The 24,783-nt window shown below is 38.5% G+C and overlaps 2 protein-coding genes across 9 annotated transcripts in view; both read left to right on the plus strand.

Annotated features, from left to right (window-relative positions):
- The window catches only part of PAIP1 (poly(A) binding protein interacting protein 1), a 31,057-nt gene extending 18,693 nt beyond the window's left edge, over positions 1-12,364 (plus strand). For 3 of the 4 annotated variants that reach the window (XM_058564123.1, XM_058564122.1, XM_058564124.1), the window contains exons 6-11: positions 499-624; positions 2,067-2,173; positions 2,723-2,840; positions 3,606-3,660; positions 8,320-8,413; positions 11,181-12,363. In XM_058564123.1, coding sequence (XP_058420106.1) covers positions 499-624; positions 2,067-2,173; positions 2,723-2,840; positions 3,606-3,660; positions 8,320-8,413; positions 11,181-11,274 — 594 coding nt within the window. In that variant the 3' untranslated portion in view covers positions 11,275-12,363. Of the gene's footprint in view, positions 1-498; positions 625-2,066; positions 2,174-2,722; positions 2,841-3,605; positions 3,661-8,319; positions 8,414-11,180 lie in introns of all 4 variants that reach the window. The other variant, XM_058564121.1, reaches the window with a different exon arrangement.
- A 5,091-nt stretch (positions 12,365-17,455) lies between these two features.
- The window catches only part of C20H5orf34 (chromosome 20 C5orf34 homolog), a 29,694-nt gene continuing 22,366 nt past the window's right edge, over positions 17,456-24,783 (plus strand). For 3 of the 5 annotated variants that reach the window (XM_058564126.1, XM_058564130.1, XM_058564129.1), the window contains exons 1-4: positions 17,462-17,636; positions 20,753-20,986; positions 21,156-21,245; positions 24,071-24,717. In XM_058564126.1, coding sequence (XP_058420109.1) covers positions 20,792-20,986; positions 21,156-21,245; positions 24,071-24,717 — 932 coding nt within the window. In that variant the 5' untranslated portion in view covers positions 17,462-17,636; positions 20,753-20,791. Of the gene's footprint in view, positions 17,643-20,752; positions 20,987-21,155; positions 21,246-24,070; positions 24,718-24,783 lie in introns of all 5 variants that reach the window. The other 2 variants (XM_058564128.1, XM_058564127.1) reach the window with 2 other exon arrangements.

A 24,783-nucleotide genomic window follows, 5' to 3' on the forward strand; every position in this document is an offset into this window, starting at 1 on the left:
AATCATTTTAAGAATGCGTTGAGCATTTCCTTTGTGGAAATAATGGTGCTGTGTTTGTGGGGAATATAAAGATAAGGCATGGCTTCTCAATCTAAAGTTCTTCTAGGCAGAGAGCTCAGATATGTATACCATTCTAATGCAAAATAGAGTATTTTTAAATAGTATAAAAAGCAGAATAAAATGCTGTATGTTCCAAAAAAGGTGGTAGCTTAATAAACTAGAAAATGCTTTATGAAGCAGTAGCATTAAAGAGGGTTTAAATTATCCTGATTGTATGTTATGTGTGATAAATGAAAAATTTTACCTATAGATTACTAGTTTTATTAGGGGTCTTAGTTATGTGTAAAGTAAGTCTAATTTTGTGAAGATACCAGAGTGTGTTCCTATGATTTTTTTTTTTAGCTTAAAACACTTATTTTGCCAACATATTATTAGACCATTTGTATATCTGCATTATATTTTGGCATAGTTACTTTTCATTTTCTTTTGTCCCAAAAGATCAAGGGAACAAATGGACAGGTTACAAGAGCAGATATTCTTCAGGTTGGTCTTCGGGAGTTGCTGAATGCCCTCTTTTCTAATCCTATGGATGACAACTTAATTTGTGCAGTAAAATTACTGAAGGTAGGTTTTACTTATTTTTTCTTAAAATTCAACTGTTCTACCCCTTTAGTGTATAATTTAGAGGAAGGAAAGTATGCATAGTACACAAATGAATTCAAGATTGTTATTAAAGTTAAATATTGACAGTTTATTCTCGATTTAAATATTGAAAAAGCAGGGCCGGCCCCGTGGCTTAGCGGTTAAGTGCGCGCGCTCCGCTGCTGGCGGCCCGGGTTCGGATCCTGGGTGCACAGCGACGCACCACTTCTCCAGCCATGCTGAGGCCGTGTCCCACATACAGCAACTAGAAGGATGTGCAGCTATGACATACGACTATCTACTGGGGCTTTGGGGGGAAAAAAATAAATGAATAAATAAATCTTTAAAAATAAAAATATTGAAAAAGCAATGTATATGTATTGTTTAATAATATAGGAAGCAAAATTTAGAAGTGAAAAAGGAAATTCTTCATTCTGCCCCCATCTGTAAATCCCCTTTTCCCTCTTACCCATGTCTGTGTGTGTGCTCTCATGAGTAAGATCTTATTCTGTCCTGGCTTTCTTTTTTACCACCTAACGAACATCTTAGATCTTCGCATGACACACAGATTGACAGTCTTTTTCTTTGGTAGCTTCAAGTCTTCGCATGACACAGAAGTGACAGTCTTTTTCTTCAGTAGCTTCCTGGTATTCCAGTGTATGCATGCACATTGTTTATCCATTCTGTCATGTAACAGTTGGGGTATTATCAGTTTAGCTACTGCAGCACTGTCAGTAATCTTGTGTCATGTCTTGAAATGTGCAGTTGTTTATGTAGGTTAAATTCCTACACGTAGATTTGGTGGGTCAGTGAGTGTATACTTTAATTTGATAAGTAATACCAACCAGCAGTGAATGAGTACACCTCTTTCCTCATATCATTATCAGTGATGGATATAATCAACACTGGTTTTTGTTTTGGCATAGGTGATGTGTAAAAACCAAAACCTCATTTTAATTTGCATTTTCCTGATCGCTAGTGAATTTAAGCATTTCTTCATGTTGGTTAGCCATTTTTTTAGTTTTTGTGAACTACTTGTTTATAGCTTTAACTCATTTTTTTTCTGATGAAGGTCGTGTTTTTTTTTTTATTCAAAATGTCTATGTTTATTACATATTAAATATTTCAGAAAGTGATTTGTTGAGTAAAACTGCGTAGCCTATCTTAGTGATACAAGGAATATACCATAAAGTCATTGACACGTAAAACCTCTGATTTAAGTTCTGCTATAATTCATTCTTTTAGTTTCTCTCAATCAAGAAAAACAGCAGGTGTAGAGATCCCTGAATATTAGATGGTAGAGGATAATTGGGAATATTTAATTTGCTAAATTCATCTTATTCAAAGAATGCCTGAACTGCTACTAATACCTTTTCAGAATTTCTATATTGAATTCCTTATGTTACTGACACCTGCTTTTTTAGTTGACAGGGTCAGTTTTAGAAGATGCCTGGAAGGAAAAGGGAAAGACTGATATGGAAGAAATTATTCAGAGAATTGAAAATGTTGTCCTAGATGCCAATTGCAGCAGGTAGGAAAAGAAGTAATATAGACAGCCAGTAGATCTAAATTTCTTGCTTTTTCTCAAGGGGTTGTTTTTTAATCTGCTATACTTTATCAGAGTAATTGAAATTGATCTACAGAAATATTTTCTTTAAACATATAGTGTTTTACCTATGGCTTCTGCTAACTTAACCATTTTGTTCATTATGTTTATAAATTGAAAAAGTTAAGATTTTTCTGTGCTAAGATATGAGTCCATTGAAAAATGATTCAGACTTTAAGTTGTTCAGTAAATATTTGGGTAAAGTACTATTATAAATCCAGTAGAAGGCATAAAAATGTTTGCTGGATAGCCGCTGCTTTTAAGAACCATTTGGTCATAGTTACATGGAATAAATTTCAAGGCTGTTTAAAGAAAAAAGTAAATTCATGTCATTACAGGAAAAGTCTAGAAAATTAAAGCATTGGATGTACATGTTAAATTTATGAAACAAAGTTTTAGAAGTCTGTGGCGTTTTAGAGCCTGACAACACTTATGGTGGATATACTTTAACTTATTTTTGACTTTTATCTGCAGAGATGTAAAACAGATGCTCTTGAAGCTTGTAGAACTCCGGTCAAGTAACTGGGGTAGAGTCCATGCAACCTCAACATACAGAGAAGCTACACCTGAAAATGACCCTAACTATTTTATGGTATGTTAGCATTTACATTCTAAGTTTTGCTTATTGCTTGAATTCAATTTTAGAAATTTCTAGATGAGTTACATAAAGCTGTTCTCAGAATTTAATGCCTAATAACTCTTTTCACTGGCTTAGGGTCACATGGCAGCCAGCAGACCAGGTAAATAGGAGAGGAAACATGGAATCCTCCAGTGAAAGGGTGGACTAGAGAAAGATGCGTCCAATGGCAAGGGAAATTGATAAGGCTTGGACTCGGGTGAGCATAGGGATTCCAGGAAGCAGTTTTTCCAGAGAATTCATAACCAAATGCATCTCAAACTTTTACCTCGAATGTTGTAGTAAATTAAGAAAATAAATATGGTTATTAGGCCAATGATGCCCTGAAGCTCCCAACATGACCGAACATAAAGCAACTATGAAATAATGCTCCTATAACCCCAGTTTTGGAAATTCTTAAAGAAAAAATAGGTGGAGGGGGGGAACCACAACTAAAAATGAGCTGACACTAAATCACAGTGCACAACAGAACAATTCACAGTGAGTGTGACAGACAATAGACAGCAGAGTTAGAACCACAAGAACTGGAGATAATACGTTAGAAATCTGAAAACCATAGGCTTTCCCAGTGAAATGGAAATGGCTGCGAGGAAGTTAGTTTTTCGCTTGTTCTTGCATTATCAAGTGCAGACAAGTGACATCAGCTGTGCTTCGTTAATGTCCTTTTGAAAAATCAATTCTGAAATGATTACATATTTTTATCACTTTGATTCGTCCTAGAATGAACCAACATTTTATACATCTGATGGTGTTCCTTTCACTGCAGCTGATCCAGGTATGTTGTCTCAGTCATTCTTCCCTCCATTTTTTGGTAAGGTAGTAAATGACAGAAAACCATATCCTCACCAGCACAAAGCTGTAGCTTTTTGAAGAGTTCACATCATTCTAAAATAGGGTAAAAGTTTGTCTCATATAGAATATCCCTTACAGTGACCACTTAGAACCATTTCCAATGGAAAGTCTGACTCACTGTGTGGTGTCTTGTCACCCTAACAATGAAGGATTGGAAGAATCTCTCAATCAAATGCAGCCATTTTTATTTTATATTTCCTCTGATATTTTGTTTTATACTCTAAACTTTCCAGTGGTTAGAATGAAAGAGAAAGATGATTCTAGTTCACTATGTAGTCAGCAAATTTCATTAATATGGATTAATACTTGTAGATACTAAGAATTATGGATTTAATACTTGGTGGGTCAAAGTTAATTAACTCTAAATCTCTGACACCTTCCCTTCCAGAAAAAAGGCCATTTATAGAAAGATTACTTTAGTTGTGATAAATGGGAGTGCAGTGTGAGCAAGAGAGAACTTTTTCCCTTTTGGTACAAACTACAACCAGCTTATTGTCAGAATTCTCCCATTTGTTTCCTCTGGATAGCAGGCACTGACTATCCTGTGCCTCTAGCACAGGGGAGGTGGGAAGAAGAACTGCTTAACTTTAAACTTTAAATTATGAAGCATTTGAAAACTATAAAAACCACAAAAGACTGACCTATTGATTCGCTGTCAAGATTAAACCAATGTCGTTTTGTCATATTAATATATACTTGGGGTCTTTTTAAAGAGATAAAACCCTATAGATGGTACTAAACCATTCTCTGTTCTATGATTGATCCCTCACCCCCAGTCCAGTCCTTCCATCACTTCTCTCCCAGAGGTAATTACTATTCCTGAAGTTGGTGTCACTGTGATATCTTTATACTTCATTTGTGTCTGTAACAATAGGTATTATCACACACAGTGGTATTAACCTAAATGGTATCTTATTGTGCACATCCTTTTGCAGCTTATTTTTTATTCACTATTATTTTCAGTACTTATCCATGTTGATATACGTAGCTTTAGTTCAGTTATTTTAAATGCCAAATAATATTCCCCTCAGAGTAAACCAGAGTTTACAGATCCCCGACTTATGGATGGTTGGGTGGTTCACACTTGTTGCTACAGACAGTGCTGTACAGACATCTTTATGTAGTCCTTGTGCACATGCAGGAGTTCTTCAGAAGGAGGAAGTAGAATTGTTACATTATAGGCTGTCTGCAACTTCAACTTCAGGAAATGTTGCTGAAGTGCTTTCCAACATGATTATACCGTTTAATATTCCCACAGCAGCAAGTGAGCGTGCTTCTCATCCTTCACAACACTTACTGTTATCAGACCTAATTTTTGACAGTCTGATTGTATAAAATTGTGAACTTTTTTTTTTGTGAGGAAGATCAGCCCTGAGCTAACATCCATGCCAATCCTCCTCTTTTTGCTGAAGAAGACCGTCCCTCAGCTAACATCTATTGCCAATCCTCCTCCTTTTTTTCCCTTTTTCTCCCCAAAGCCCCAGTAGATGGTTGCATGTCATAGTTGCGCATCCTTCTAGTTGCTGTATGTGGGACGCAGCCTCAGCATGGCAGGAGAAGCGGTGCGTCGGTGCGCACCCGGGATCCGAACCCGGGCCGCCGGTAGTGGAGCGTGCACACAACTGCTAAGCCACGGGGCCGGCCCCTAAAATTGTGAACTTTTTTTTTTTTTTTTTTTTTTTTTTTTTTTTTTTTTTTTTGTGAGGAGATCAGCCCTGAGCTAACATCCGCCAATCCTCCTCTTTTTTTGCTGAGGAAGACGGCCCTGGGCTAACATCTGTGCCTATCTTCCTCCACTTTTTTATATGGGACGCCGCCACAGCATGGCTTACCAAGCAGTGCGTCGGTGCGCGCCCGGGATCCGAACCAGCGAACCCCGGACCGCCGCAGCGGAGCGCGCGCACTTAACCGCTTGCGCCACCGGGCCGGCCCCTAAAATTGTGAACTTTTATTCCCCTACTAGTGATATGAATTTCTTCTCGTGTTTCTATTGATCTTTTGATTTCTTCTTTTGACCATTGCCTGACTCTCTTCTTTGCCCGTATTTCTGTTGGATCATTTCTTTCTTAGAGATTTGTAATTACTTACATAGCCTAGCAAGTGATCCTTAGCTTTTCCCAGTATGTGCCATCTTTCAATTTTGTTTATGATGTCATATAGAATCTCTGAGTTTTGATGTAAACTAAATGTATCTGTCTTGTTTGTGTTCCCTGTGACTTAAGAAAGTTTCCTTACTACTATCAAATTCCATTTTCTTCTAAAAATCTTTCTTTGTTGCTTTTTGTATTAGGTCTCTAATCTATCTGGCTAATTTTGGGATATGGTAGGAATTAAATATCTTTTCCGTAGGCTATTGTCTCAGCAACAGGTGTTGAGTCGTCCTTCTCTTAGATAAAATGTCCCTCTGTTGTGTGCCATGTAACTTCTCTGTAAACGTGTCTTATTCCTGTGTCTGTGCGTGTGCATCTTTCTTCTGTTTGTCGGTCTAAACACCAATACTGTATTCTAAATTATTCTTACCTTACTGTAGATCTTGCTATATCTGGTAAGACAGACTTTCTTCCTTCCCTTATTCTTCAAAGTTACCTTGATTCATTTTGGTTCTTTGTTTTTTCTCATTCTAAACATGCTTATTTTTCTTTCACATTTTTGTTCTTTTAGTTCTAATCCTGCTGTTATTTCTGATTATCACACACAAAATTGTTTCCTTATGTTGTGATCATTTTTTATACAATCTCATATTTAACTTTCTTAAACTTTTTTTGGAAATGATCTCAAACTTAGAGAAAAGTTACAAAAGTAAAAATTGAACAAAGAACGTCCATCTACCCTTTACTCGTATGTACCTTTGTTAACACTTTATTCCATTTGCTCTACCATTTGTTCTCTCCACACTTAGTTTTTTTTTCCTAGACCATTTGAAGTTGTTGCCTATATTTTGGCTCTTTATGAGTGCTCCACTGTTTTAACTGCCTTTTTGTTTTTCTTCATGAAAACTCCTTGTGGCTTGGATCATAGGAACATCTAACCAAAGTGGATTTTATATTTGCTCCTGCCAGGAGCCACAGGGGTAACTAACACTGGCTTGGAATAAGTTAGGGGTTCTTTATGTGCATAGTAGAGATTTGAGGTGCAGGCCTATTGTTACAAATTCTCTGGGGAACCAATTTCTTCAGAGTACTTCTGTCTCTACTCCAAACCCAGGCAGAGACAACCAAGCTCTTTTGCCGTCTCACTGTGCCACCAGGATGTTTTTTGTTTTGTTTTTTCCCTGGTCCACATTTTGCTTGAGAATACCAACGCTTTGAAGGCCCTGGGTTTGTGCAGGGTGATATGGGTGTGGGGCCTAATTCTTTCTCCCTGTTTCACATGGACCCAAGACTTTACTCTCTTACCTTGTGTGGATTTTAAAATCCAAGCCGTTTGTTCCTGAGCCCACACGGTCTACCAGCCCCCTGGCTGCAGTAGTTTTGTGTGGCTTCAGTTTCCTTTTCACTTCTGCTATCTGGTCACTGAATTTTCTCTTTTGTGAACTCATCTATACATTTAAAAGGATGTTTGTCTTATCTGTTACCTCCGGTATTTGTTGAGGAAGGTTTTATAATTTATTAAAATGGTCTCCAAATTGCCAAAATTGGATGTCAGAATATCACCAACCATTTAGGCTGGAGTTAGAGTTTTATCGAGACTGACTGTTTTGGAAACACGTGGTCTTTACCCAGTCTTGTGTAATTATATTATCCTCTTGAAATCTGAGGTAGCTGTTGGTCACAAGAAACTAATTTTAAGGTAACTAGTTTTACTATACACTGATCTATTTTATTATTCAGAGACAAGGACTCCATATAGACATGCTGATTTTAAAAGATACTCAGTAACTCTGCCTAAGACAATTGGCAGATGGAGAGCGATAATATCACATGTATTACGCCTTGAAAGAGCCCAACCTAGGGAAAGTTGGTATAACTGAAACATTTATCAGGTAGCTAGCTATGCTCCAGCTCTCTCCAAGGAGAGAGAAGAAAAGAAAATCCCCTTTGCTCAGAACCTTTGCTAGGTGAGCCTCCTCTGATTGAGAAACATGGAACAATGGCTGTGATCTGCTAGCCAGGCGGCTCACTTGACCTCCTTGGGGAGGAGTAATGGGGGAGCCAGAAGCTGGGATGTTTGATTGAAATCCCTCCTTGTGGAAGGAAAAACAGGAATATGGAAGGAATGTGTTCTTCCCAAGTTATCTAGCCAATACTTCGTCTGATGGAAAGAATTAGTAGAGAATGTAAACAGTATACACATTGGCTGTGAAATGTACTCTGGTATATTCACAGTGGCTTTGATTTCCAACTTATATTTCAAGGAAGATTATATATGTAACTAATATTTATGAGCATGAAGGGGGGCAAAAGCAAGCCAATTAGAATATATGTTTTGTAAAAGCTATTCTTAAATACATAATGGGAAGCTTACTGCTATTTAAAAATTGGATCTACTTAGATGAAAAGTCATGCTAAAAAATTTTTAGGGATAACTGGCCATTTCGTATGAATTTTTTCAGCATGTAAATTTTTTTCTTTGTTTTTTATAGATTACCAAGAGAAATATCAAGAGTTACTTGAAAGAGAAGACTTTTTTCCAGATTATGAAGAAAATGGAACAGATTTATCAGGGGCTGGTGATCCGTAAGTTCTCGTTAGCTACTAACTTTTTGTGAAATTTCTGTGGCTGTAGTTTACTGATGGAGTTATACTAGAAAAAAGTAGATGAAAGAAAGTGCATTTTGATTTGATGGTATTACGGTTGTATATATGTAGTACTTGTTTCCCAAAAATTTTTAGATAATCGGATTAGAAAACATGTAAACTATGATTTTGAAAATTTACATATAGTTGAGGGGAAAAAATGATTAAAATGTAGCATATTCAAGCACAATTAGTTTTTATAAAATAGATTCTGTTATTATACCCAAGACTTTAAAATAAGTAGCTCCGATACAGTCAGACCTTGGGCAAGTTCTGTGCTTGTTTCTCCATCCATAAAGTAGAAATTGTAGCAGCCCTCGAGTTTTTTGGGGAATTAAATGAGAATACATAAATAGCTGGAAGAGCCTTCTGTATAGCACGTAGTAAAAGGCTCAGATCTTAGCTGTCAGTGGATAAATTAAGATTAAAGAAAACACAGATTACTATATAAAATGTTTGGACTGATGGGAAGATGTAAGTTATCATCCTATTCTCGTATCTGTTTCTTCACCTGCCGTTTATTGTAATAAAAGAAATTTATATTACTGATTTACCATCGGATTGCACTACATTTTGTTATAGAAGGATCAAGAATTTGTGAGGTTTAGTTCTAGCTCTGTTAACAATTTATATGAATTTGGACAAGCTACTTAGGTCTTCTTCTTGGGCCGGCCTGTGGCGCAAGCGGTTAAGTGCCCGCGCTCCGCTGTGGCGGCCCCGGGTTCGCCGGTTCGGATCCCCGGGGCACACAGACACACTGCTTGGCAAGCCATGCTGTGGCGGCATCCCATATAAAATGGAGGAAGATGGGCACAGATGTTAGCCGAGGGCCACTCTTCCTCAGCAAAAAAAGAGGAGGTTTGGCAGATGTTAGCTCAGGGCCTATCTTCCTCACAAAAAAAAAAAAAAGGTTCTTCTTCTTAAGTAAAGGGAGGAATGAATTAAATCTGACTTCAGTTTTTCTTATATCCCATCTCTCATGTGTGTTGTAGGTTTTAAAAAGAAAAAAAAAAGTGAACCAACCACCTTTATGCTCTCTCCTATTTAGTGACATTTTAATTATAAGCTGGTTTTTGAGATCTTCTAACATAATGTTGCCATACTTTTATATACTAGTTTAATAGAAAAAAATACAGGGATGTAAGGACCCAAGCACAATTAGGACGGTTCCTAAGGAAGGTACCTGCTGGGTATAACACTGGAAGTTCAAGTTGTTCTTGGCATTGAATTTCAGGTTATTCTCTAAAGTTTTGCTTGGTAAGCATTATATTCTCTTGCCCTAATGAACTTGTGGCCATTTCAACGCATGGCCTTATACTGGAAATGGGGGAGGAACAAAGAGGAAAAGACCCATCAGCAATTGGTAGGGGGGCCGGCCCAGTGGCGCAAGCGGTTAAATGGGCACTCTCCGCTGCGGCGGCCTGGGGTTTGCCCGTTCGGATTCCGGGCACGCACCGATGCATAGCTTGTCAAGCCATGCTGTGGCGGCGTCCCATATAAAGTAGAGGAAGATGGGCACGAATGTTAGCCCAGGGCCAATCTTCCTCAGCAAAAAGAGGAGGATTGGCAGATGTTAGCTCAGGGGCGATCTTCCTCACAAAAAAAAAAAGCAATTGGTAGGATTGGCAAGATAGTTTTGTCACACATGTAGGTGGAAGGCTTTTTGAGGGGTGGGGAGACACATAGACAGCATCTGGTTGTGGAGGAAAAGTGCAGAAAAAGGAAAAGATTTGGAGTCAAATTCTGGTCTGCCACATACTTACCCAAATCCTGTGTTATTTATTTAACCTCTGAGAGTCAGGGTTTTTTTTTTATCTCTAAAATGAAGATGATAGTAGTACTTATCTTTTTTAAATGGCTGTGGGAATTAAAGAATGTGTATTTTTTTTCCCCCCAAAGCCCCAGTAGATAGTTGTCATAGTTGCACATCCTTCTAGTTGCTGTATGTGGGACATGGCCTCAGCATGGCCAGAGAAGCGGTGCGTCGGTGCGCGCCCGGGATCTGAACCCGGGCCGCCAGCAGCGGAGCGTGCGCACTTAACCGCTAAGCCACGGGGCCGGCCCAGGAATGTGTATATTAAAGCCTTAATGGGCACTTTAAATTTTCGCCCCATACTTAACCATGGAAAGCCTTGCTTTCCATCATTTTAAACTACCTAATAGTTGGAGAAAGTCTGAAACAAATGATCTGGAAAGGAGCTTCTTGTTATGAAAGTCTAATTCCAAATAAATGAGAATGTAACTACATTGTCATTGCAGGAATATTATTTCTCATGTTAAGTAGACATAAAATATTGCATCATAGAAGTGAATGGCATATCTGAAATTATGTTCTAATTATAGTGTAATTGTTGATGAGGTGAATTTATGAAATTAATATCAATCTCGAGTCCCTACGTTTATATGTCAAGCCTTTAATTTAATTTTGAGATTAGATTAAAGAATTTAACCTATCTCTACAAGTATGACAGAATCTTAACTTCAAACACAAGGGGCTTAGAATCCAGTGTAAAATTTAACTTAGCAAATTAAGCTTTTGTTTGTCCGAGGACTGACATTTATGTAATTCTAAACAGTGCTTTAGTTCCAGTATAACTCAGTCTAGGAAAGTTATGTCACATCCTTTCTTTAATCATGGCTTAGCATCTTGGACATTTTCTGAATTGAAAAACATTAAAGTTATGAATCATCTTTGCTTCTTTCACAGGTACTTGGATGATATTGATGATGAGATGGACCCAGAAATAGAAGAAGCTTATGAAAAGTTTTGTTTGGAATCAGAGCGTAAGCGAAAGCAGTAAAGCTAAATTTCAGCATATCAGTTTTATAAAGCAGTTTAGGTTATGGTGATTTAGCAGAACACAGGAAAGCAAGAAAATGTGTCACACTTATACCAAATTAAGGATTTTGAGTTATGTTACTAATGTATGCAACTTTAATTTTGTTTAACACTATCTGCCAAAATAAACTTTATTCCCTATAACTTAAATGTGTATATATATATAATAGTTTATTATGTACAGTTAATTCCACTGTTTTGGCTGCAATAAAATCGATTTTGAAATAAATGAAATGTTGAAAGTAAATTTTGCTAGTTGGTTAGAAGCTTATCTTTTAAATTCTACTTTTCTTGAGGGAAAAATTCTTAGCCTGGAAATATATATTACTGCAAAAATGTAGCATCCTTTTTTTAGATATGAGTTATAGCTTTCATTTAGTTTTACATTTAGTGTCTCAATGAATTGGGTTTCAAATATGAATCACAGTCATGAAATTCTTTAGCGCTGAAGTCTTAGAATATATTATTAACAACTGACTTACATATCCAGATGCTGTTTGATACCAAGGGCTTTTAAAATGTCATTTAAAAAAACAAGCGAACTTAGAACTCCCAACTAAACAACTAAGATTCCTCACTGAGGCTTTATTGCAATTCTAGAACTGTTCATTTTTTTTTACCTAACTTCATTACCCTAAAGCCTAGAACATTATTTTGCTTTATTTATGTGACTTTCTCATTTTTATTTTGTGGCATGAGTTGCATTGACTTTTTTACTAGAGAATTTTACTAGATCTTTGTCACTCAAGTTTTCATCTGCTTTATAATTGATACACCTTGAGGATCACTTTTCTAATACTTCTACTATAATGTGGTACCACCTCAGCCCTATTTAAGTAATATTTTTACCTAATGTCAAAAATCTTTTTCCAACTAACTAAAACTTATGTACAAAAGGATTGCTTGTAAATGTGCATGTAAATAGTTCTGTTAATAACCCACTGTTTACATTTGGTACATCTGTGTCTGCTAATACAGTTAGCTTTCTCACTTTTCTGCTTGTTCCGTCTGGATTAAAATTAGACTTTGGAAATAAAAATTTAAATAGTTTTGTTTCCTCTAAGTTTTTGGAGTGGTATCCTGGTATTGTAAAGAATTTCTGTTGAACTTTTTTACATGATATCCTAAAATTAAGGTTTGAAATCAGAATCATCTACTATTCTGTTCAGTGTCTGTTGAATAAGAATTCGGTTCAATAACAAGTCTACTTGGGAAAACTAGCAAACATAAAACATTAAAACTTTTAGATTCCTTATTGTAGAAGGGAAATATATATGTAATTGGGGGTTTTAGAAATTGTAATAGAATTCTTTTTTCAAAATGGCTCCTATAACATGGTGGCTGTTACCTTAATCTGCAGTTCTCTGAAGACTGTGCTTACTGTAAATCTCAGGGGTGGGAGGAAGAAGGTGTAGGAAAGGGGCAGTACATTAGACCAGGGGCCAAGTATATGCTAACTGAATATACTTGAAACTTCTAGAAGTTGCTCTGTGAATAACCATCCAGTTTTGTCCACTAGCTCATTGTTACCAACCATTGCTATACAGTCACGCACGCACGTAATGACAGTTTGGTCAACAACAGACCACGTGTACGACCGTGGTCCCATAAGAGTAGTACCATGTAGCCTGGGTGTATAGTAGGCTATGCCATATAGGTTTGTGTAAGTACAATCTATGATGTTTGCACAATGATGAAATCGCCTAACAACACATTTCTCAGAACATAGCCCCGTTGTTAAGTGACACATGACTGTACTCACAACAGCTACCAACAGGATCAGTATATGTTCCGGTTACTAGTACTGCTTAAGTAACCACTCAAACTTAGTGTCTTCAAACAATAAGCACTTTATTATGCTCATGGATTCTGTGGCTCAGGAGTTTGGACAGGGCACAATAGGGATGCATTTTCTCTATTCTGCAAGGTTTGAGGCCTCAGCTGGGAAAACTAAGGACTGGGGCTGGCTTACAGCTGGGGGCTGTAATCATCTGGATTCTTCTTCACTACCTCACTCACATGGCTGATGACTGGGCTGAGATGACTTGAAGCCATCACTAGACCAGAGCCACTTACACATGGCCTGTCCATATGGCTTGGACTTCTCACAACATGGCAGCTGGATTTTTGAGAGAGAGTATTGCCAAAGACCCAGGAAGAACTGCATTTGGAAGCTGCACACAGCCATTACTTCCACCACAGTCTTTTGGTTCTAAGTGAGTCTCTAAAGCCATATCAGGATGTCATAAGGAATGTGTGGACATATTTTAAAACTGCAAAAGTACATAATGAAAGGAAGAGTTGGCCCTTTGCCACAATTATTTGCCTTTAGGATTGCTATTTCTTCAACAGAAACAGGTCAGTAAGTCTTTTGTAGGGATTGTTAGTACAAGTCTCCAATGAGCAAGGACTCAAAGGTGCCAGTGAATATCACAGTCTTGTGTTCTGGCAACAAAGTGCAAATATTGGTCTGAACCTGCCAGTCATGTCATCAACTCAGACCCTCTGTCTTTATGTTGTCAATGCCCTTCCAGCCAAAGTCTATTAGGAGCATACCTGTACTTGAATATGTTGGGTTTAGTACTTGTTGCAGTAAAGCAGAATATACACTGTGGGGAACTGGGGGTGTCAGTAAGAGGGTGTTAGAAAGGACCTATTACAGGATTTGGGCTTTGGTTGGATGATTTGGGAGAGGGTCTAAGAAACTGGAGGTTCACTCTGGAAGTTGTCAGAAAGCAGGGGCAATTCTGTGATTAGGTATTTCATTTAATCTTATCTATAGGGAGGACAGATAGGTATGGATTAAGTTGTAATTTGTCAAAAAAAAACAAAAATCAATCACATTTAGCAAGAGAGGAGGATGCTTGGTATGAAAGGGTAAAAACCTGTCCAGGACTGAAGGACTGAAAATCAGGTTGGACTGAAAAAGAAAAAAGCAGCCCTGCGGTTAATCAGGCTGGGAAGACAGACACAGATAATGCCAGCTGCAAAGTTAACAGGAAACATTGTTTCTTCCAAGGTCATGCAGCAGCTATAAAATGTCAGCATGTCCCCTTCTTTGTGTGACCACTGTTTTGTTACCAAAGAGGCCCCCAGACCTAGTTTGCTATCCCCACCATCTATTACTGGGGATACCCAGTTACTAACCACTCATGCCTCATGACAGCGCCCCATCCCTAGTTAGTCCCTGCCTCTCCTAATCCTGCTGCAGAAACATCTAACCCAGAACCAGTCTCCCTTCCCTTAGGGCTTCCTCAGAATCCTTCAGCAGGAATCCACCCTCACCAAAGAGGGCACCCTCCTCCCGCTGTGGATCACACCATCCACAGTCCCCCTGGAGTGTGCCCCCTTGCATGTCAATAAATATTGATTTTGTCAGACTACAGGCTTGAGCCTGGATGTCTTTGGTTGACTAGACTTTAGCAAATGTAAATAATTCAAGGGCATGTATGCTACTGTGGTATTGTGGCCACCTGGCAAAACGCCAAGCCTAGATGGACACAATGCTGCTGCTACATCCAGGCAGCTGGAGGTCATGTTTCTGGTAGGTTTGTACCACTGTGAATTCATAGTCACCACCTTCAATCAGGCTGTCAGCGCTGCCAGTAATCTTACTGTGTTTCTTCATTCCCTTTTTAAAAACTGTTTCAACCCTCTTGACTCTATCTGCCCCTTCATCCCCTAACTGATGACTTGCTTCGCAGAAAAAAAAAGCCGCCAGACAGATGTGCATAAATGCCTCTGCATTCTCTTCATCCGTCCCTCCCCTTCAAAGGCCAATTATTCAATAAATGCTCAAATCCCATCCCCTCTCATTCTCATGAACTCTACTGTTACTTGGTCTATTTTTTATCTCTTTCTCCATTGGCTCTTTGCATGAGCTGTTCGACATGCCATTCCTCTCCTCAAAAGAAATCTGGCCCTCACTTCTCTCCAACTACAGTCCTCTCACTGCTTCCCAGTCAGACTTCTCAAGCGGTGTCTCATTTTTTCTATTTCGCTACTTCCTACTTGCTCTCCAAACCCACTATAGCCTCCCGCCTCACTATATACAACAGCCCTCACTAGAGTCACCAATGACCTCCATGTCACTAAATCTAATAGACACCTCATTCTTTAGCTTGTTCTCTAGGCCATACCTGACAGTGTTAAGTGACACCACAAGGGAAAACCTCTAGGCATCCAGAACACAATGGCTTGCTTTCTAGCTTTATGCTGTTCCTCAATTTTTTTTCCCTTTCCTAATGTATTAGTGTTGGTGTTCCTTAAAGCTCAGTCCTAAGCATTCTTTTCTCATGTCACAATATTCTTGGACTATTTTATCCTCTCCTGTAGCTTCAGTTAGCAGTTATCAGCCACTGACCTCAAGATCTGTTTCTAATTTCCTGATTCTAGACCTTTACTAACTTGTCATTTCCACCAGGAGGACTCACAAAATTTGTTATGCTATTCTCTAAATTTGCTCTTCTTCTTACATCCCCCTCTCGTGGATGGCACTGCTACCTATCCACTTGCCCCAACCAGAAACCCTGGAACTGTTTTTCACTCCTACCTCCCCCTTACCCCCCACATTCAATCCTAACCAAAACTATAGAGTCAATCTCCTAAATATTTCTTGGAACCATGTTCTCCATCCTTACTGCCCAGTCTTGAGTCTGAACTGCCATCATCCTATTGCTTTTTCAAAAGCCTCCTACCGGGCTCCCCACATCTGCTGTTGCATTCTACAATCCTTTCTCCACTCAGCAGTTCCAGGAATCTTTCTAAAGCACAAATAGCATCACAAAACGCCTTTGTAGTAGACAGAATTTATATATAGATGGTTCTTAGGCATCGGAGAGAAAAAAGGTGGGAGTGGGATAGGACCTAAGTTAGCACTGTATTATACAGACTGATGTTACGGATCAATGAAAACATGGTTGTCTAAGGATGCCCTTATTACACTTTACGTAAGATTGAGGTCAATTTACATATCAGGCTTTTAAAAGTGAAGATGAATTTAAGGCATTAGATTTTTCCCCATCCCTTGGTGCTGCCACCTTTGCTTAAAGCCCTTGTAATAATTTGCCATCGCTCTTAAGATAAAGTCTATAATGATCATAAATTCATAATGATCTGCCCCCTGCCTACCTTTATAGCCCCATTTCAGGCTTCTCTCCCCTAAAGGCCTCTCTCTCCCCTTTAATCATACTTAAACCAAACTGTCTTTCTTTCAACACTTTCAAGGGGCAAGATCTTTCCTTTGGACCTCAGGGTCATAATACAGGCTGTTACCCCTACTTGAAATACTTTCCCCCCACTTTACCTGGCTAACACCTACTTATCCTTTGGATTTCAGTGAAATTATTTCCTCAGCCTAGGTTAGCTCTGCCCACTACATGCTTTCACAGACCTCTGTATTTTATCTTAGGAACACTTAGCACAACTGTGATTACATTATTGTCTAGTCGTTTCTTTCCAGTTAACCTCTAGTCCCCATGCACGAACCCAAGGAACTGGGTCTTATTGCCTACTTTATCTCCAGCATGGCTAGCACATAGTAGGCTCTCCATAAACACTTCTTTAATGGAAATAAATAAATATAGCACATATGTCTACTCGCTATTTTAGAGAAAAGAAAAAGTGCAGATACATAGTTGAAAGACTTGTATTTTCTGATACCAAATTAGGAAAAAAGAGGGCTCTATCTTAGGCCAGTTTTTTTTTTTAAACAGCTTTATTGCGGTATAATTGTTGTTTAGATCATTCACATAAGCAACACTTCCCTAAAATCCATCCGTGTGGTAAGTTCTTGGCTGGATAATGCTGGTCCTCAGGCTTTATAACAACCGCTCAGACTGGTTCCATGCGGGGTACCGGAAGCAAAGAACGAGGGGAGGTCGACCAGATTCCGGAGCGGGAACTCGCACCTCCCCTACTTCCGGTCCCGCCCTTCAAAGGGACGCGCCGGGGTGCGGCCCCCGTAGCGGAGGGCACGGCCAGGGCGGGACTTCCGGTCTCTCTGCGGAGAGGCGAGCCGCTGGCTCAGGGTGCGGGAAGGTTTGAAGCCCTGCGGTTTGTCTATGCTTTCTCCCCGGGGTTGTAGCTGGCGCTGCCGCCGCTTTCCGGCTCTTCGGACTTGACGGACGTCTCGGCGAAAACACTTTCCGTGTGGTCGTGATTGTTTTCTCTCATCAAGAAACATCACTTGTTGGTAGTTTGTCAAATTCCGAGAGAAGCAGTTGTGGGCAGGCGCAGACACCGCAGTGGAGCATTTTGGCCAGTTAAAGCACAGGGGCCGTTGATTGGCCTCATTTCCGAGACTTTTCAGCTCAGAACTGCTTTGTGAGTGTAAGACGTTGGTTGTTGTTTTGATGAGGCTTTTTCTGTAACTAGGTGTTGCATTTTGAAAAATGAGGTTCCCATTGGTGTCAAGAACAGACTTGTGGCTTTTTGATCGTTAAACACTCTGACGTAATGTGCTGGGTGGTGAAAACGCAAACAGAAATAAGACAGTAGAGATGAGGCTGGAAGTGTGGGTTGGAGCCGAATTATGGTTTTTAGTGATACGCCAAAAACTTTAGACATTCCACTGTTTCTTGTGCGTGCTTTATTATCTAAATAATCTAAACAACAATTATACCTCAATAAGCTGTTTTTTGAAAAAAAAAAGCTTGGCCAGAGATAGAGATCTTTTTCCAATTGGTATTAGAAAATAAGTTCTCCGTCTATCTGCATCTCTTTTTTTTTTTCCTGTAATAGCAAGTAGACATCTGATATATATAGCTGCAATATAAATAAAATTAATTGCTATTAATATTTATTGCCATTTAACAGGTATGTAAACAAGGGATGTAAAGCAGTTGGTATGATCTGGGTTGTGGAAAGTTATAACAGCAATACAGGAAATGGACTGAAGAGGGAAAAAACTGGAGAAAGGTCCTAGACAGTTGCAGGAGTTGAGGGAAGAGTTGATGGCCTGAAATAGAAAAAGAGGAGCCAGGTTCAAGAGAGAGACTTAGAAAATCAACAGTATTCATTACAAGGGTGAGGAGGGAAACAGTGAGAGTCAACTTTTGCTAACGTTGGCTGCTAACATTGCGATGCCATTAACTCAAATGGCAAATTCAGGAGGAGCAAGAATTTTAAAATTCACTTATTTATTATTTCATCATTAAATAAATATTTATTGCACCTTTATTATTTAGCAAGCATTTTTTTAGATACCAGGGATACAATTGTGAATAGGCAGAGGATGTCCCTGCTCTGATTGAGTTTATATCAGAGTAGGAAAAGACAAAAAGCAAGTAAATAAATAGAATCAGTTTTGGTAGTGGTAGATGCTATGAAGGAAAAAGATGAAATGGATAAAAAGTGATTGGGAGATGGTTAGGAACAACTTTAACTGAGATGGTCAAGTCAAGCCTTTGAGCAAGTGATATTGGTGCTGAGATCTTACTGGTGATAAAGAACCAACCATGTGATGAGCCAAGGAAAGGACATGCTAGGCAGAAAGAACAGTGCAAAGGTTCTGAGATGGGAAACAGCTTGTTTAAAAAACATTAAAAAGGCCAATGTAGCTAAAGTGTCCTGAACAAGAAGGAGAGAGTTAGGAGATGACATTTGAAGAGGTAGCTGGGGCTAGATTATGTAGCTGTTGTAGGCCATGGTTAGGAATTTGGATTTTATTCTAAGGCAAATGGTGGGCTGTAAGCCAGAGAGTAATCTCATTTTTATTTTAAAAGCTCCCTCTGCCTACTGTATGTAGACTGGACTTGAGAGGTAAGAGTGAAAGTGAAACTAGGGGATATTACAGATGTCGGTTTTTGGTGGGAGTGACTCAGTTCCATTTTACTCATGTTGAGTTTGATTTATCCATGGGACAGGGACATGAAGAGAAGTCTAGCAGGCAGCTGGAAGCTGTGGAAAGAGGTCAGGTAGATTTGGAAGTTCTCTAGAGAAAAGAAAATAATTGAAGTTGTCTGAATCTCCTCAGCACAAGACCATCTCGTTTAATATTATATCCTGACATATTCCACAATGGATTATAGGCCATATCATACGTAGCTAATTACAAACATTGAAAAGGGTTAAGATGTTTTTAAAAAGCAAGGGTGGGCTAAAAGCAGCATGAGTGTATATAGTAAGAAGAGATGGAATGGGGACCAAGGTCAGGTCTTGATGAATCCTTGATTTAAGAGAATGGTAAAGAAGAGAAATCATTAAACTAAAAACAGAGGTAGATGTAGGGAAAACCATGGCAGCTTTTTTTTTTTTTTTTTTAAATAAAAGGCAGAGGAAGAGCGAGTTTGGTGCAGGGGAAGGTAGACAACACTGTCACAGGTTGACAGGATGAAGACTGAAGTCATGGGATGTAGGAAGACATTGGTGACTGTTGTGAAACAATTTCAGTAGAGAGGTGGAGGAGAAAGCTGGATTGCAATGGATTGAAGATTGATGAGAGAGAAAGTGGACAATAAGTGGATACTACATTTGAGAAGTTTATTGGTAGGAAATAAGGGTAAACTGGTATCTTTGGAAAGTTATTTTTTTCTATCGGGTGAAACTTGATCACCTGAGTAGTAGAAGGAGATAATGTTCTAGAAGAGGATGAGCTTAGTATTAGAAAGAAATCATAAGATTTATTGAGCTCCTACAAGGCCATGTTCGCAATACTAGACACTGTCATATGTGTTTTCTCTAATCCCCACAATAATCCTGTTACTATCCCCGTTTTACAAATAAGGAAACAAACAACCTGAGGTTTAGAGCTGGTAAATGGTGGAGTATGAATGGAACCCAACTCTCTAATTCCCCTTCAGTCATACCTAGATGGAAAGCATAGGTGAAGACACAGAGTCACTTTAGAGGTAGAGAAGAGGAAATTGAATTCAGTGAAATAAGGATGAACTAAGACACCAGGAGATTAATTAGCTTGCTTAGTAGTGACATGGAGCTACTTAATGCCAGGCTAGGGACAAAAATCCAGGTATTTGGATTTCTTTTTCAGTGTTCTTTTCTCTGATGCCTAATAGTTAGTTTTGGCCTGCCTGTTGCATGTATTACAGATGATTTGCTGTATTCTTACTGCAAGAGTGGAATTTGCTTGTTATTTGAAATTAGATACTGAGGATATAATTTACAGAAATTAAACCTCAGGAGAAGTAAAGCTACTGAAATTCTAAAGGCAGTTATAACTTGGTGGGTTATCCTCCCTCTAGGTTATCTTCCCACACTAGAGTACCTAAATCCCTAAGGGTTAATCAAGGCATTCTGTTCGGGATGTTAATTTCAGATCATCTAAGAGTATGCAGTAAAGTAAATCACCTTTCCTTCAACAAAAATAAATGCAATGACAATATATTTTGCTTATATTCTTAGAAAATGCATCCGTATGTTTTGATAGAACTTTTATACATTAAGAGCACTAAAAGTGTGACTCTGTTTCCTATTTCCTTCAGTCTTCACCTTGGAAGGACATTTTATCCATAGTCATAGTAATGGCAGCTGAAGTGCGAATGGTGCTTTATGAGGATGATTCAGTGCAAGTACAATATGTTGATGGTTCCAGACTGCAGCTTTCTCCCTGTGGCTCTGAATTTTTATTTGAAAAGGCACCTCCAGTTTCAGCACATCCTTTGGAACAACCAGAAAGAATTCGTCAAAGGACGCAGTTTGTTATTAGCACTTACCGAGTAAGTAAGGATGACACTTAAACAACTCTTAAAAAAACAAGTCTTTTTAATACCAACATATTGTTGAGGTGGCCAAAATATGGAAAGTAATGAGTATTCTGGACTACTATCATTCTAAATTGATTTTGAAGTCATTTTTTAAGATTACATTTTGTATTTCTTTTTGTAGGAGCAACTACAGCGAGCACTAGATTTTCGAAACTCTTCTGCTACTTGCCCTTTTTTATCTGAAAGCATCATACCTTCTGAAAAAAAAAAGGTAATTTTTTATAATTTTATTTTATTTTTTTTTTATTTTTCCCCCAAAGCCCCAGTAGATAGTTGTATGTCATAGTTGCACATCCTTCTAGTTGCTGTATGTGGGTCACGGCCTCAGCATGGCCGGAGGAGCAGTGCGTTGGTGCGTGCCTGGGATCCGAACCCAGGCCGCCAGCAGCGGAGCACGCACACTTAACCGCTAAGCCACGGGGCCGGCCCAAAAGGTAATTTTTTAAACCTCATTTTTATAAGTAATATTTGAGGACAAGTAATTAGAAACAGGTAGTTTAATGTTTAGTCTTTTTCTTCATGACACTTGGGAATAGACATGTTGCTGTAGAATGCGTAAACCTGTATATTTCACCAAACTAGAGTGTTTTGATATTTGGTATGTTGATGGAGACACAGAAGTTACATACTTCATCTCCCTGCCTTTTTCTTTATAGTCAATGATTATACTTAGAACTTTTTAGATTGGTGACTTTTTGATTCTCAGAGGTGTCAAAATTAAGAAGTTATGTGGAATACTACTCAGCCATAAGAAACGACGAAATCCAGCCATTTGTGACACCATGGATGGACATTGAGGGTATAATGCAAAGTGAAATAAGTCAGAGGGAGAAGGTCAAATACCGTATGATTTCCTTCATTAAGTAGTAGATAATAACAACAATAAACAAACACATAGGGACAGAGATTGGATTGGTGGTTACCAGAGGGGGAGGGGGGAGGGAGGAGGGTGAAAGGGATAATTCGGTACATGTGTGTGGTGATGGGTTGTAATTAGTATTTTGGTGGTGAACATGATGTAGTCCATGCAGAAATAGAAGTACAATGATGTACACCTGAAATTTTTACAATGTTATAAACCAATGTTACTGCAATAAACAAAAAATTAAAAAAAAAAAAAAAAGAAGTTATGTGGATGGGCCGGCCCCATGGCTTAGCGGTTAAGTGCACGTGCTCCGCTACTGGCAGCCTGGGTTCAGATCCCAGGCACACACCGACGCACCGCTTGTCCGGCCACACTGAGGCCGTGTCCCACATACAGCAGCTAGAAGGATGTGTAACTACAGCATACAACTATCTACTGGGGCTTTGGGGGCGGGGGGGAAGGAGGAGGATTGGCAATAGATGTTAGCTCAGAGCCTGTCTTCCTCAGCCAAAAGAGGAGGATTAGCACGGATGTTAGCTCAGGGCTGATCTTCCTCACAAAAAAAAAAAAAAAGAAGTTATGTGGCCATTTTCAGTAGTTTATGTGTAGTTATTTGTTAATGTGTGGTAGAGATGTGTGATTACTTGTGAGTATACACATTTTGTTCTTTTCCTTACATTCTATTTTCAACTTTTAGGAATAATAATAACTATTATTTATTGAGGGTTTACTATGTGGCAAGAACTAGGAATGATATTAAAAATATTTAATAATACCAGTATGGCATGGGTACCTGCTGATCAAAATGGTTGTCCAGCCAATCAGAACAGGTATATTGGCTGGATATCAGCCCTCTTTTCAGGAAATTTTTTAAGTGGCAAAGTCAGGATTTGAACCCAGTCTGTCTGACTCAGAAGACTGTCTTTTAACCACTTTCTGCTACCACCATGATGCTTGCCTGTCTACTGAGTAATTTTCTATTATATTGTCTCATGGTAGAGGAGCCATGAAAAATTGTAAGCTATAGCTTAGACAACAAGGCTGTTTTTCCACTGTATCTTTTGTGAAACTTTTTTCATTGAAACTGCATAGCTTGCTGCTGATGCTGTAGTAGGATTATTAGATAGTCTAATTCTAGAAGGGAACTTTCTTAACTGACCAGCCTTACAAACCAGCTTTGTAATCAGTGAATACTATACTAACATCTGTGCACATAGATAGCACTATAAATTTAAGAGGCTTTCTTGACAATAGTTTTTGTAAATTTAAGGTTTTATATAAATGGAAGTTGAAATGTTTCACTGTTGGCAAGATTAATTGATTAAAAGACTGTTATGTGACACCTATTGTTTTTATCTTATATGAAAATATACGTCAGGCACTGTTACCTGTTATGAGTCTGTATGCTATTGATCAAGATCAATTTACTTTTGAGTAATTCAGTTTTTTAAAATGTTACTCTTTAAGTCACCTGGAATTTATTTTATTGTATGCTGTGCCGTGTGCTATCTAGGCAGGTACTTTATACATATTATACTATTTAGTCCATGTGATAACCCTTTGCTATTTCGCAAATGCTATTCGCTAATTCCAGCACCATTTATTAAGTAATTCTCCCTTTCCGCCCTTGTTTTGAAAAGCTTATGTTATCACATGTAACACTTTAAGATATGAGTGAGTCTGTTTCTGTATTCTCTGAGTTGTTCTGTTGATGATTTTTATGCTAGTTCCATACCATTTAAGTTATGATTGCTTTTAATATAGTGCATTGTAGTGTGGTCTTCCCTCATTTATATTCTTTTTCAGAGAAGACTTTTGGGAGGGGTTGGAAATCTATTTATCTCTGATTCATTGTACATTTTAAACAAAAATATGTCTAACACTAAATATAATCGAGATGATTTTTTCTTTTTCTTTTCTCTCATTTTTTGTCAGTGTGTGTGTGTTTGTTTTACGTCTCTGTTTCTAAGAGAGAGAATCTTAACAATATCAAGTATTCTGTGGAAAACCATGTATAGGTTGACACCTCCTTCTCTGTTTTTCATTTCCTCTGTAAAACACAAACAATACTTTAAAGAGCTTTCTTACACTATATGTAAGTATCAAATGTATGGAAATATTGGACTGTTAACAGAAAATACTCAGCATCTCTTTTTCTCTCCTCAACTCAGCGTATCTTCATTGACATCTCAGAAGTGAGATGGCCCAGTCTTGATACTGATGATGGCATGATATGTATGCAGAGTGGCACCGTGAAGATATCATCTTTAGATGGTCACGCATACCTTTGCCTGCCCAAATCTCAGCATGAATTTACAGTACATTTTTTGTGTAAAGTAAGCCAGAAACCAGACTCATCTAGAGTATTGTCAGAAAAAAATAATCCAGCTAAAAAGGACAAACTAGTTGAAAAAGCAGGCAAAATCCGTACATATGGAAATTTATCAGGACAGAGACTGAAGAATAAAGAAAATGAACTTCATTGTCAGATCTTGAAACCCAAAGAACCTTTAGAGAAGAAGAGTTGTGTAAATGGAACTAAAGGGAGGGAGGAGCTTCCCTTGCCTGCTACAAACCACACATGTGTATACACGTGGGTCAAGCAGCGCTGGTCTGTGGCGTCCTGTCCAGAGGAATGGAAATACCCTTTGTCTTTAGCACTTCATTTTCATAATAAAATCAGCAATATTTCTGGAATTGATGCAAATATCACCCTGAATAGAATTTTAACTTCTGATGTTTCAGAGGAAAGAGGAAAAGAAGTTTCTGTTCTTCCCAGGGCCCTATTACTCAGCTGTCCTGTCCCACACCTACACAGGTAATGAAGAATGACTTATTTGTCATAAAGCTTTTGTCAGAACTAGTCCTCACCTAAGGATAATTT

This window comes from Diceros bicornis, chromosome 20 (genome assembly GCF_020826845.1).
Source record: "Diceros bicornis minor isolate mBicDic1 chromosome 20, mDicBic1.mat.cur, whole genome shotgun sequence".
Classification (NCBI taxonomy): domain Eukaryota; kingdom Metazoa; phylum Chordata; class Mammalia; order Perissodactyla; family Rhinocerotidae; genus Diceros; species Diceros bicornis.